Here is a 14437-nt window from a genome sequence, read left to right as displayed (position 1 = left end):
TTATTGCTTTGACCTCGTTCCTCCATTTGCGATGCGCGTCAAAACATGTTATACTTTTCAACTTATATCTATATTTATTATTAGTATATAATATTACATTTAGAATAGTAAAACATAAGAAAATTTTTGAACAGAGAAAAGCAATTTTTTAATTATATAAAAATACAATTTTTTTAAAAGAATAAATACGATATAAATGCGATATGAGAGCAATTATAAATAATATCAAGATAATTATGACGAATATAAAAAGCACCTAAAAGAAAATTTCAATTCAGAATTATTGCGCGAACAAGCGTCCAACTATGTGGCTACAATGAAGAGGGAATGAGGAAAGAGTAATACAGAATAGAGCATTACAAAGTTGTTGATACAATTCCCTCGTGCATTTCAAACTGTTCGTGTCTTATATGTGGCCTTTATCGATGTTAAACAGCTGGTTGGTTGTTACTGATCAAACAGGAACTTTCATCCTGTCCAACTAAGCTAAGCACAGGTAAGCTTTCATCCCATTAATGGTTACCAACGTCCACAAATGCCCGCCGGCAGGCAGACAGATGCGCGGGCGTAAAAGGTCATTGTAGCAATGTACGCTGACCTTTAATATCCGGTGTATAGTACGCGCTCAGGGTGACGGCGATGCAAGATTCCTATAGAGCCAGCGTCCCTTCGCGAAATTTAATCAACGTCAAGAAACTCTAATCTCAAGGTGATCTCATAATAAATTTATATACCCATCAGTCTAATTAGCTATTCTTTAAATAAATTATATGTGCATATATTTTATACATGTTGATGCGCAGTAACATGGTAGTATATCGTAAGTAATATAAAACGGCAATAAATATTAAATCCCCATTTATATTACATTGAGAAAGACTTTACTGAATTTTCCTCGCTGAATTTTTCTTAGCGTCGTACCATCGTCTTCGGGTTATCTCCTTCTAACGATTTTTTCAAACTTACGAATAGTATCTCGATATATTCACTCAAGTTACGTTTACCTAATAATTTAAAAGAGTAATTACGAAATAGTATTCGGCTTTCTTTTTTAAAGGTTTTTTTCTTTTCAAATAAATTTTAATCGACAACGACGAGAAAAGTATTTCCCCTGATTTTTATATCGGCTACGAAGAGAGCGAGAAAAAAACCTCTCTAGGGTCTGATCGGTTGATTAAGCTATCGAACCCAGTTTCCACGTCAGTGTGCGCATTAAAAGAATTCTTTAAAGCACAAAACGACATCGCGCGCCAGCTTATCCCCGCAAAATGCAACGGAAAGGTGTAATTAAAATGAATACGTACTTACACAATGGACCGTAAAAAATCATAAATACATTACTTCTCGCTAAAGATATGTCTTTGTCGAAGAAAAAAATTCACGATAACTAGTACTTGTATTTCCAGAATCGCGTTGTGTAAGAGAGCTGTTATTATTTTTCTAACAAAACACGAGATATTCAAGAAGAGCCATGAATTCTCTCTATTTTGAGCGATCCTGTCGATGATTGTTCGATAGAATCAATTACACGAGATAACAGAGAGTGCGGTTGGGGAAAAAAATGCACGATATATTCGCGGGCAATTACGTTCTAGTTATAGCAAGTAGACTAGTTTTTTACGGGCGCCGGAAAAAAAAAGGGATCTTATAATAGAGGGTATCGCGGCTACGTGATCACAGAAAATTTGATGCGGATCATTGAAGTGCGACATAATGCGCGGTTCATGGCCAAGTAATTTGCTTTCGAGTTGCGTGCGCTAAATAGCGTAGCCTTTCGGCTCGCAGACACGCACCCGCTCGGCTCGTTGCCGCGCGCACGTTAGTATGTAAAGTGTATAAAGAGCGGTTGCATTTTGTGTTTCCCATAGTCCAGATAATCAGGCTGAACGGTGGGCTGAATCGGGAAGGTCGATTATGTAAATACCTGCCTCGCCATTTTGTGCCTTAAGTCGAGCAATCGCGAAATGGATGTGCGCGCGAGAAACTCGTTCATTACGCTGGCTGCTCCAGTTACACTGACCGAGCCTGTTAAAGTCGATGTAACTTGAATTAATACGACCGTCCAAATGAACGTTTCAATCACTCGCGCGGGCACGGCATAATTATGAGAATTATTTATTAATAATAATGTAGTCATGCAATGAATTCCTCTATGCGCCCGCGTATCGTAATTCTCTATCGTGATATTACTAATTTACGGAAATCTACATGTTATCCCGTCTCCGCTAAGTGCTTCTATGAAAATATCCCGTGGGTACTCGTAACACGTCCGCGGCACATATTTTTTAGGACTGCCTCAGCTATAACAGATGGGTCGAGATACTTGAAATTAATCTAATGTATACGTCACACAAAAAGAGCAATCTCGTTAGAGAAGAGTAAAAATTTAACCGAATTATGATTCAAAATAAATACCATATACTGTCAAATAAATTATCATACGTTATATAGAGAAACGGCTCTTTGCGCTTTCACGTTCTAAAAAAAAAAAAAAAAAAAGAAAAGAAAGAAAGAAAGAAAATAGATTTCAACGTTTCGCGTGATTTCATGAGTCATGCGGGCCAGATCAAATTGTAGAGGATTAAGGGAAGCTTATCGGTAACGTCACGAAACATCCCGAAAGATATATCCCATTTAGAATTTCTGGTTTTAACGTCAAACGGTATTTATAGAGCTGTTTCGAATACGGCACGGACAGTGCGGTGAGTCAAAGTTCTCGCGCGTACGGGGTACGTCCCTCGACTGCACACTTCAATGTATCACCCCCAGTAGACCGTTTTTATTTCCGTACGTATAAACGCAGTGCGTACACATATATATATATATATATATATATATATATATATATATATGTATATATATATATATATATAGTATTTATGATAGCGTGCGCGCGGCTTAATGAGCTACAGACAGTCGGTTGCTGACTCACTGGCAGGGCACATCGGCGTCGAGCGTTATGGTGCGGGCTCGACGAGCCCTCCAGGGAATACCTCGAACACCCCTTCCACGAAGCCCTCTTGTCTCTCCCTTCCCCAGACTCGTAAACAGATCCATAGACGTAATTAAATGCGAGTAAGCGTCTGTCAGCCAGGTGGAAGTAAACCTTCACGCGCCTAATCTTTTCCTGTCCTTCGTACGAATTGTACTTACTCTTGCACCTCGCTCGCGTGCGCGACGTTTATGTATTATAATAATACGCGAATCGCACCGAGAGACGAGACTACGAAAAAGAAGTCTCGAGAACGTGACAGAGAATGAAAAATAGTAGCTCGGATGAGTCTATTAAAACACGCTCCATTTATTTAAAAAAACGCGACACAGATTTCTATTTGTTTTTTAATTTAGTCGATCAATGATAAATCGATCATCAATTCTCGATTCATCAAATGACCGCGCTGTAGCATAAAATCACAGGACACACAGATGGAGGATTACATTTTATTATCAATGTATTTTTAACTCTGTTTATTTTCTATCCGCCTCTCTTGTGTGCCGTCGTTATTACTGTTTAATTGCTTCATTCCAAAATTTACGCATCAATTATCTATGGCCCGATGCGCAGTATTTTAATAATTCAGCAAAGTTTCCCCTATCCCGAATATATAATGTTCGACGCGATTACCCATACTAAGAAAAAAAAAGTTAATTTGATCAAATTTTTCAACTTGATTAAATTTCTCTAGTTCAAATATTTATGTATTTCAGATAAATATAAAAATTCTTGAATTCAAATTCAAGTATTTCACGTATTTAAGTTAAATGCATGAGTACTTGAACTGAAGGAATTTAATCGAATTGAAAAATTTAGTTAAATTAACAACTGCTTTTGTGCAAGGATATATAAAAGCTCTCGAACTCTCGAACTAGCGTATTTATATACGATGTTTTGCAGATATCAGATACGCGAAGCAACATAATCGAATCGAGTAATAAACGCGTTTTGCCGTATTCTCATATTTTCGCACATCTTGTTCGCGTTGGAAGATCCCTCTCGCGCACGTGCATATCAATAAGGACCCCGGGTGTATCCTTCCACGATACATGGAAACGAAACGCGTCCATGCGCACATTTCGCTTTCGTTCGTTTCTTCGGTCATTTTTCAACGCCAGTGAGCCACGCCGCCGCGTTGTGACGCTAAATCAACGACGCGCATCTCGGGTGCGCGGATCGCGAGAGAGGAGACAGGAAGGGAAAATATAGCCGCCGTAACTACACCACGGGTTCCCGCAAATATATTTCCAACTAAGATTGAAAGTGGGTCGATAAAGGTTTACGTCATCGGGTCGGAAAGACCCGCGAAGGAGACGAACGAGAGAATAGAAGCCCCGGAGCGAGACTGCTCAGAAGGGAGATAAACGAGAACGACAGAGAAAGCAGAAGAGAGAAGAGAGAGAGAGAGAGAGAGAAAAGCGGCATTTCCTCCTACGAACAGTACTTAAGGCGACAATGCTCGCACCGATTACAAATTTTACGGTGCACTCCGCGGCGTGCCCTCGCGGCCGGATTAAGGAGAGCTCTCGAACGCGATTTCCCTGGGACATTTCAGAACCTTTACCATTGCGAATGAGAACTGTAAAAGGATGAGCGAGTCGGATGGTACTCCGCATAACCGGCGGGAAGAAACGGAGATCCCGAGTGGAGTAGAGACTCTTTGGAAAGATCTCTCAAAAATCCGCGACAAATTAATAACGCGAGAGCGTGACGTGGAAAATGCGGAACGCGTTCTCTACGGACATCGAGGAGAGGATCAGCAAGATTGACAATGAAATAGCGAATCTCGACGAGTCTCTGTAACGACGTGCCCTTTCGCGAAAACGATACGAAACGATGGTTCGCTTGTCCCTTCGCCTTCCCCTTCTCATTTTCTTTCCTTGGAGACGAGCCAAAATAGGAATTGGCTATTGACCAAGGCAATGGTACCTAAATTACCACTGGCGCTTGCATACTCCGCGCCGGGAGATGCTCGACCCTTGTTACGTGTCCTGTATTCGATTATCTGCGTCATGCTTTATTACGGGCTAATGTCACGACAGCGGCGCATCTGCGGCGATCACATTGCCGCGATAACCGTCATCGCGACTCGCGTCATTCGCCGCAAATTCACGAGGACGAAGTAGATTTTGCGGAGATGATCGATTCGATCATGTAGTACGTGTGTGTGTGTGTGTGTGTGTGTGTGTGTGTGTGTGTGTGTGTGTGTGTGTGTGTGTGTGTGTGTGTGTGTGTGTGTGTGTGTGTGTGTGTGTGTGTGTGTGTGTGTGTGTGTGTGTGTGTGTGTGTGTGTGTGTGTGTGTTGAAATACGAGAGATACGCAAAAAAAATGTTGCACACTTTGCCATCTTTTAATTTTGATAAAAATATACTGAAAAAAAAATTGAGATCCAGCTCTTCTCCACAAAAAAAATATTAAGATAGTAGCTTCCAAGCAATCGCTGATTAAAAATAAGGAGTTCCCAACGTATCGAGTTTTCCACAAAAAATGCGTAACAAGTTCATAATCTTCAAGCAATTTAAAATGGATTTCGTTTCAATAAAATTTTAATTTGAGGCTTACAGGTTAAATTGGTACCTCGCAATTAAAAGAATAGTCTACTTGAATGATGTCTTTGTCAAAAAATTTGTCGCCATAGACTCGAATAAATTGATCATGGACACGTAAAGCCGTCCTTTGCAAACAGCGGAGTCGATTTTCTGTTAGAAAATAACTTTGTTGCTCACAACACATTCGAAAATTGATCATAGATAAAGAGAAGTGCGGACGTTGTCCGTTGAATGGGGGTGTAAAGCCGTGGAAATGTCGACAAATCCAGAGGTGAAAGGGAGCGAGTGCTGCGGAGGTGCGAGAGAGAAAGAGGGAAACGAACAGAAAAGAAGAACGATGGAAGAAAAATAGAAGCGACGACAACGGCGAACGGATTCCTTTGGGCGTGAGAGAAACGCCTGCGAGAAACCTCTACCTCCGGTCCCCTCCTTTCTTTGTATATCCGAAGGATTTCCACTAATGAAATAATTAAAATTACAAAGCTCTCCGCTCGACGAACGGCGAGGACGACGACGACGACGACGACGACGACGACGACGACGACGATGAAGAACGATCGTGTGCGCCGGAACCTCTATTTTCCCTTGCATCCCCACCATTCCTTTACCTAGGAGGGCGTCTTCGCACCCATCCCTTCGCTCGCTGGAAAACCGGTAACGGTTCAACGGGAATCAATGAAAATTCCCGACGGAGGAGCTTTGAAATTCCATTAGAAAATCAAAGACGTCCCTCGTTCTCTCCAACTGTTGTTTCGTTCATCGCCTGTGTTTCGCGAATCTGCAGTTTCACCCTTTCACATTGTCGAAACGCAAGTATATTCCAGTTCGAATACGCGAAACGGACGTAACCTCGATTGTCACCATTTCTTTCTATAATTGACCTTCTAAAAGCTGTTAATTCGAAATTTCTTACTTAAATACGATAAAATCAGGGAAGTGAATTGATCTAATATTGGATCGTTCGTGCCAAGATAATTGCATAGTTTGACGTAAGAATAAAAATAAATCTATTTTAAGTCATGCTCTCAAATGGATCGTGAAAATTATCGACTCGCTTCACCCTCTTGTGTTTCCGTATCCTTCATACACATTTAGGTATTTTACTAGGAAATCGGGAACTAGCTTCGTTACTCGCGATACGCGAAGACGTGAGATAATCTAAAAACGCGTGGGCACGCGTAATACAATCTATGTTCAAACACCCGCAGGATCCCCGGTATCGAGTTACTCGCTTTAGATGGCGTTATTTGAGACAACCACCTGGGGCACGTATACACCGGACCGCCGGACGGCGGAACTTCTGGAGCCAGACACGACGAAAGCACTCCACGGACGAGTATCAGGGCTGTTCTCCGGCCCCTCATTTCGCCGCTATCTGGTCCTTAAGTTCACGATAAACAAAAAAACTCGATCGAAATCGTTTGCACGTTATCACTGTTGTTCAATGTCACTTTTACATATCCCGTGATTTTTCGTTCACCGTTGATCCAATCGTTTCAATCTCCCGTTCTTGCTAATAGTCTCTTGTTATGCGCGAACTCGAGAAGAGTAGCAGGAATTTCTTCGACGAAAGAATGTAGGTCACAATTTAAATCCGCGAAATATAAATTAAAATTTCATGGAACAAATATATAAAGATATCGAATTGCTCGCAATCTAATATCTTATTTGTGCAAATTTCTTTTTTTTAATTTTATTGCTGTTTTCTTAATTCTATTATTCTAGACAAAAATAGATAATAATTGCGCAGCCAAAATAATTGTATTAAGCTATCAACGTCGTGAAGCGAGGTGCGTCATTCGCCGTAAGATATTTTTAATATTTGAATTGTCTGCTTTGAGAAAACTTGGAAAAATATTTGAAATTGTAATGCATATGAAAAAAAATCGGGGCTTTGTAAAACAAATAAATTTCCCTTACCATTGTCTCCGATCGTTTAACTTCTCTTGAGAATTTTTCGATTCTCTCTAACAATCTCCGAGTATTTGCAACGTTCTAGGCAAGGCGCTATCAAATCATAACCAAATAGCTAGGTAACGAGATACAAACAGTGTGACCGTGCACGAGAGGGAAGTACCACAGTAAGAGGTAAGATAAGGATGAAAAGAGAACGGAACGAGGATGCGATATACCACTAGAACAAACTAGGAGAATACTTGTAGTGATTGTATGTACATTATCTTATAAATCATCTTTTTTTTTTTTCAAACTACAAAAGAGGGATTGTTAGAAGTTATATCAAAAACCTATAATTAAATTATAGTTGTAGAAAAATAACTGTTATTTACTAAAAAAAAAATTAATTAAATAATCGTTTTTTTAGAGTAAAATTGATATTTCTCTATATGTATTTAAAGATTTAAAATATCAATATAAACGATCCAAATCGTGAATTGTTGGATCTTGCCATGCTGTTGCAAAAGTTATACTACTTCTTTTCGAGTCATTTTCGCAAACTCCAATAAAAAATATAATTCAGCTGTTCGTACAATGTTAATGAGCAGTTAAAAACGCTGCAAAAACTAGAAAGGAACAACAGTTTTTGTCGCAAAAATTCTTCTGAGTGGCGATGGATATTTATGACGTTATCCGACAAACGAACGAGCGGATCTTTGCACGAATGTTTGAACACACGCGCGACAAACGTAAAAAGATTAAATTCTCCAAAGGACCGGGGTAAGGAAGAGAGGGTTTCAGCTATTTCCCATCCCACTTTTCGTATACGTCGCTTCTTGCCTTCGGGGACAAAACCCCCCGTATCACGGCCACCCTCCAACGACCACTGCTCGTCTCTTCGCCCGCGTTGCCATCCCGGAGTTTTGGGTCACGCGACTCTCTCTCTCTCCTCTCTCTCTCTCTCTCTCTCTCTCTCTCTCTCTGATCTCGACTTTCCGCCTCTTTCGCGACTGTAAATTCTCCTCGAAGTCAGGCTAAAAGGGGCCGAAACGTTCGCGGTCGGACAGCGGTGGTGGTTTCCTACTCCCCAACGCATACTTTAACGGTAGCACACCTACAAAAAGCATCTTTCGTTTGTCGGCCAGTCGGCTGCTCGACACACGAACTCTCGCACGACGACACCTCTTCGCCCGATACCCAGGCGGATATCACCGAGTAGCTTTCCACCGAAAGCTAGCTTTTTCCATGCTCTGTTTGTAATTTAATCGCTGTAAAAATCGCGCCGCTAAACATCGTTCGAACGCGCGCTCCTCAGGAGCGTCATTACATGCTCTTTTTGCGAAACGTAACTGAAAGCCAGCGTGTGTAACCGAAGAAGCCCGCTGATATTTAAATTTCTCCCTTTACAGCATAACGTTAGATGAAATTACTTGCCTGCAGAGACATATATAACTTTGTGACGCAGTCAGAAAAAATGTATTAAAGTCAATTAATTAAGAACGTAAACTGCGCCGGTTGGTGAAACACTCGTAAAAAAACTAATCATTTCATGTAAACGTCAGAGACTTCTAAAAATTGCTTGATACGATAATCTACAAAATTATACAAAGTTTGTACGCAATTAATAAAATGTTCATATATACCAGATATTTGTTATCATTACAAATTATTCATGTGCGTTTGAATACTTTAGATTAAACGAATTGCTTGTGAGCTTTGATTGTTAAAAAATAACTTTTTTAATCATTTTAGAGAATTTTCTGATATTTTGGTTTATTAATTAAAAATAAGGCATAAAATCGATAATTAAATCTATCGAAATGTTGTCACCGCTTTTTCGCAACGCTAATTAATTCTCTGTTGCCGTTAACTTCGTGAAAGGCCGTCATCGGGGAGTTATAGCAAATAAAATAGTTATCAATACTATTATCATTGTAACTTATTTTCATAAATTAAAAAAAAAGCGTTAAACAGCGCGTGTGAAGCGCGCGTTTGTGGTGTCTATTATATAAAAACGAACACAGTGACAAGATACAATAATTAAAGTTTCTGTTATCCCGGATTAATGTCTTTATAAATCGCGACGCGAAGCTTCGTCTTTCGTCGTCTCGTTTTGCCGGACGAAGAAAGGATCGTCGGAGACAATCGGGTACGAATTACACGCGCTTTCAAGACGATGCGTAACACTCGATGGGCGCAGGGTGACGAGCTGCTTAATGCGGCGCGCGTTCACAATGAAGACTCCGCGAGGAGTCTTCAACGAGCATGACTGATACGGAGTTATACGTAAATGTAGTCGAGAATGCTAGGAGGCAAAGAGAAAAAAAGGATCGACTCACCCTGAGCGTCGGCTTCCTTCTGACGACGAGGTTTCCACTTCCGACGAGAGGGTGTATCACTCCGTAGACGACGGCGACGACAGCACGTTGAGAGGAGGCGAGAGGAGAGGAAGACGATGAAAGACCCGCCATATCCGCCGACAAATACGTCGCGTTCGTCTTCGCTACGAAAGAAACGGGGAATAATAAGCGTACTGGGAGCAGTAAACGAGAAGGGTGGAAAGGGGGACGGAGGGAATGTGAAATGCGAAAGGGAAAAAGGGAGAGCCCGGACGCGGACGCAGACGCGCGTTTTTGACTCGTATCATCGTGCATTCGCAGCGCAATCAGATTCCCCGAGCGAGACAGAGATGGCGCGAGTATCCACGTTCATGAGTTTGCGTTTGCGAGAAGAGAGCAAAAAAAATTAATGCACGTACATATTTCTGTCTTGCTCTCTTCGACCGCGCGCCTACATTTATTCCTTACCTCGATCGTATATTCTATCGCACTCGGGGAACGAGGGGGCAAGGGGAAAGGGAAGATTTAATATATAACGTACTTATCAGCGAAATAGACGCGAATATTAGAACAATTAAAATTTTACGTAGAACAGTTACGTACAATCAGAGAAAGGTAAAGATAAGTGGAATCTTTACCGAAATCCGAAATTGAATCGTTTGAATCCGAAATAAGGCACGAATTTCGAGATAACATCGACAGTATTAAACACTTATATAATTCATGTAACGAACGCGACGGATTTTCTGCAAATTTCGAAACGTAACCAAAATGTCGGCACGCTCGAATAAACTGGTTGAAAAGAACAAAACGCGTTCGCAGCCGAAAAACCCTATCTCTTTCTCGCACTCACCATGTAATCGTGTATCCATCTCATTTCAACAAAGTACAATATTGGTGCAGTACAGAGAGCACACAGCTAAACTGTTGAAAAGACCTTCATTCCGGACGCGCGTTGTATCAAAGAACTAATGATTCAAATATCGCGTCGACAGTGACATCTCGAAACAAAAACCTGTATTTTATTTCATGTCCCACGATCGGTACTATTATCGCACGTCGCACGTCGTTTACGATTGCGCACTTACCGACGTAACTCGGGTTAATAAAAAATTAAAGTTATAAAAATTTAATTAAAAGAAAATTATATGAAAATTTAATTTGTTGTGTTCGACAAATAAAATAAAATAAATTTTACATGGCATAAATAAACAAAACAAAGATTTACCAAATGTCTACATTCTTCAAATAATGTACACGTGTACATCAATTATATGTATATATATTTAATTTTTTTTATTAAACTGATAAAATTAAATAAATCAAAATTATTGATTAGATGGACTGTAGTTGTCCATTAAAAATTTTTTATAATACAGAAAATTATGGTAAATTATAATTCTTTAATTGTTAGAAAGATATTTAAAAAATAACTTCATTATGATTAAATTATAATATATAGTAGAAATAAAATGCAAAAATTAATTGTTATAGTCATAAAAATATATAACTTGATATTTTCTCTAAAAATATCTAATTTTGACATCGTACATTTTTCGACATACGTTTTTTAAAAACATTAATTCAAATGTAGAGACAGTCAACGAAGAATGAAACGAGATGTCTGAAGAACCAGCTGTGAAGAGCGAGTATTCGAATATAGTATAGTATAGTAGATCATACAGGTCGTAGCAGAGCGCGCGATGGCTCATGGATAGACCCGGACTGCGATGTGTGCGTGAGTGTGCTCTCGGGCTCGGAATCGCAGCACAGCGCGAAAGTAGCAACAGCAGCAGCCAGCAGCCAGCAGCCAGCTAATGAGCTAAGCCAGCTTCCGTTCGGCCGGCGGTATCTCGATTCTCGCGACGATGTGACGTTCACTTCACGTTGCGCGCACGCAGGACTCGGTATGGCGCGATAGGACGCGCGTATACGTTGCATCTTGGGGGCGTTTCATTTGGAGCACGCGTTTATACGTGTTTACGTCCTACCCAGGGCTCCTCGCCTCGAGGAGCATCCGCGAACACGCGTTGCGCATTTCATGGAAAATTATCGTGGCGGCTTCCTCGATCGCGGCTTAACGTAAATCGCTACCTCCCCTCTTCTCCTCGTCGCCAGCCGGAGGTGTATTTGTGCTGACTCGTCGATAAACAACGCGCGCGCCGACGTCACCACCAGGAAACGCGCGATGCGTGTCCCGGCGCCTCGAGCGCAAAACACCCGAAGATCTCGTGAACAATGTCCAGGTGTCGATAATTGATATTATCGCAAGAGCGAACGGGAAAAACGCGTTAGCGAACGGGAGGTTGGCGAAGGAAGGTATGGAGGGTGTCAACGGTCAGCTGCAGACCAAGTATCAGAAAATCGCCACGGAATACTCAAAAGTGAGGCACTGTCGTAAGATAAAATTGCAAAATTTGTATGTTTACGATAATAACGTACTGTCACTCTGCGATTTTGTGTCGGCTCTTCGCTTTATCCGTTCTTATTTAATGTAATCTAAATGGAGGAATAACCAATTTACAGATTCGTGCGCAAGCGAACGTTCTGAAAAAGGCTGTGATAGAGGAGCAAACGCGTAACGTGGAGATCCGGAATCAGTTGAAGGAGAAAGAGGTCGAGTTTCGCCGGGCTGAGCAGGAGATCGACAGCCTGACGTTTCGCAATCAACAATTGACAAAGCGTATAACTGTACTGCAAGAAGAGCTTGACAAGGCACAGAACAAGCCTAAGAAGGGTAAGGGCAAAGCGTTGGAGAACAACAGTCAAATCACAGTGACACCACCACCACTGAATAACATCTTGGACGAGGAATTTCAAAAGAAGATAGTCGAAAATGCTCAATTGTTGTCGCAGATTAGTGACAAGGACAACGAAATTGAAACCCTATACGAAAGGATACAACAGTTGGAATGTAAAATCGATTATTGTGAGAAAGCTAAGGTAGAATCGGAATGCCAGTACCAGGGTACTATAGATAAATTAGAAAGAGAGAGAAATGACTTGCAGAGAAAGTTAAATGACAGACAGAAACAAGAAGAAACTGTGTCATGGTCTAGTAACGAAGGTAAACGCGATGGTTATGACTTTGATGCAAGGGGAGTGCTCTCGAATCATCGACAGACAGAACCATCGCCATTTTCCTCGCCATCTGCTTCTCGCAGATCCTCGAAATCACTTGGGGAAGGAAAGCCACAAAAGTCACAAGAAGAAAGTAATGAATTTCTCTATGCAAAACCATGTGACTTAGAGAAGGAAATTATTCATTGGAAAGCTCAGTACCATATACTCAAGATAAAGTATGACGAATTACAACAAACACAAGCTGTGGCAACTTCGCAAATGGATGGCGACACATTGAAACCTATAGAAATAAGTAATATGGTATGGTGTTATTTTATTTATTTCCACATTCTTTAAAAAAATATATTCCATATATTTAATTAAATTATCAATTTTTAATTAATATATGTATCAATTTTCTCTTTGTTGACAGATTGGAAAATTGAGTGCACCTTTTGCCATACCAGAAGAGATTGAAGCTCGTGAATTAAAAATTAGGGACTATTTTCTAGAAGAAATAGAAAGATTGACAAACGAAAAATATGTCTATCATATAAAAAACTTAGCTATGGCCGCGAATGTAATTAGATACATTTAACATTTTATTTTTAGTAAATATTCGAACGTCTTCATATCTCCGCGAGGTGGTATACATGGTGTTGTTTGTGTTTTAGAGCGAAGTTATGCACGTGCAGTTAGATACAAGCGAATCAAAAAGAGAGAAGTGCGAGGTGGCACTATTAGAGACACTTTCCAATTGTAATAGTATACAAAAAGAGAAAGAGACACAGGAGGTAAATTACAAGGTACAACTCAACACCATGAGCGAACATCTTGCCAATATGAATGAAAAACTTATCTTCCAAACAGAGGAGATACAACAATTGAAATTTGAATTAGCTAATAAGGTAAAGATACACAAAATATACGAGAGATAGTTCTTACGAGGACATTTAATATCGAATGATTTTTTTTCAGAATAGTAAAAGAGGAAAACAAAAGTGATCCAGGTCAGAATTGCAAAGAACAATCATTGACATTCCATTCAGTGGTATGGTTTAATCGTGATCATTGATAAATTTTATGTACATATATAGATTGTATCCACTGATTTTGCGTATACTCATATCTTTAGCCTGAAAAGTGCTAAAGAGCTCTCTAACTTGATGTTACGTTATTTATGAAATCAAAATAAAAATTCTCATCGACGACGTTCTATTTATGAACGCTTACATTATAAGTTTAATTCTTTTATGCATATGTGCAATGATTATCTTTATTTGTTCATACTTATTTACAGCAATACTTGGACAGGATAAATTTTGCAATCTAAATTTGTTAATAAAGAGAATCTTTTTTGTACCACTTACAAGATATTGATAGTTTATAGGTAAAAATGTAAACCAATACCTACAATTGTAAATTATAAGTCATTCTTACTAAATGGAAGCAAATGTAAGAAATGTACAGCTACTGTTTATAGTAGGTGTTGTGATAAAATTAATGTATATTCGCCAAAGCAATTGTATGTATTGCCTTGAGCGTATTAATTATAAATAAAATATAATTAATCTTCGGTAAATATTTTTAAAAT

At 39.8% G+C, this 14437-nt stretch overlaps 1 protein-coding gene and 1 long non-coding RNA gene across 2 annotated transcripts in view; one reads left to right on the top strand and one right to left on the bottom strand.

The window, feature by feature from the left end:
- The window catches only part of LOC118646518, a 43059-nt gene extending 31964 nt beyond the window's left edge, over positions 1-11095 (bottom strand). The window contains exons 1-2 of the long non-coding RNA XR_004964071.1: positions 10634-11095; positions 9781-9944 (exon numbers count right to left, since the gene is read on the bottom strand). This is a non-coding gene — a long non-coding RNA (uncharacterized LOC118646518). The remainder of the gene's footprint in view (positions 1-9780; positions 9945-10633) is intronic.
- Positions 11096-11457: 362 nt separating this feature from the next.
- On the top strand, positions 11458-14420 carry LOC105834895. The gene is made up of 5 exons (XM_012677729.3): positions 11458-12164; positions 12307-13164; positions 13277-13423; positions 13518-13751; positions 13822-14420. The coding sequence occupies exons 1-5, from the start codon at positions 12102-12104 to the stop codon at positions 13846-13848; spliced, it is 1329 nt and encodes a 442-aa protein (XP_012533183.1). The 5' UTR covers positions 11458-12101; the 3' UTR covers positions 13849-14420.
- The last annotated feature ends 17 nt before the right edge of the window (positions 14421-14437 follow it).

Source organism: Monomorium pharaonis, chromosome 7 (assembly GCF_013373865.1).
Source record: "Monomorium pharaonis isolate MP-MQ-018 chromosome 7, ASM1337386v2, whole genome shotgun sequence".
Taxonomy (NCBI): domain Eukaryota; kingdom Metazoa; phylum Arthropoda; class Insecta; order Hymenoptera; family Formicidae; genus Monomorium; species Monomorium pharaonis.
Note: the sequence above shows the minus strand (reverse complement) of the source record. Positions and strands in the feature narration are given on the sequence as shown.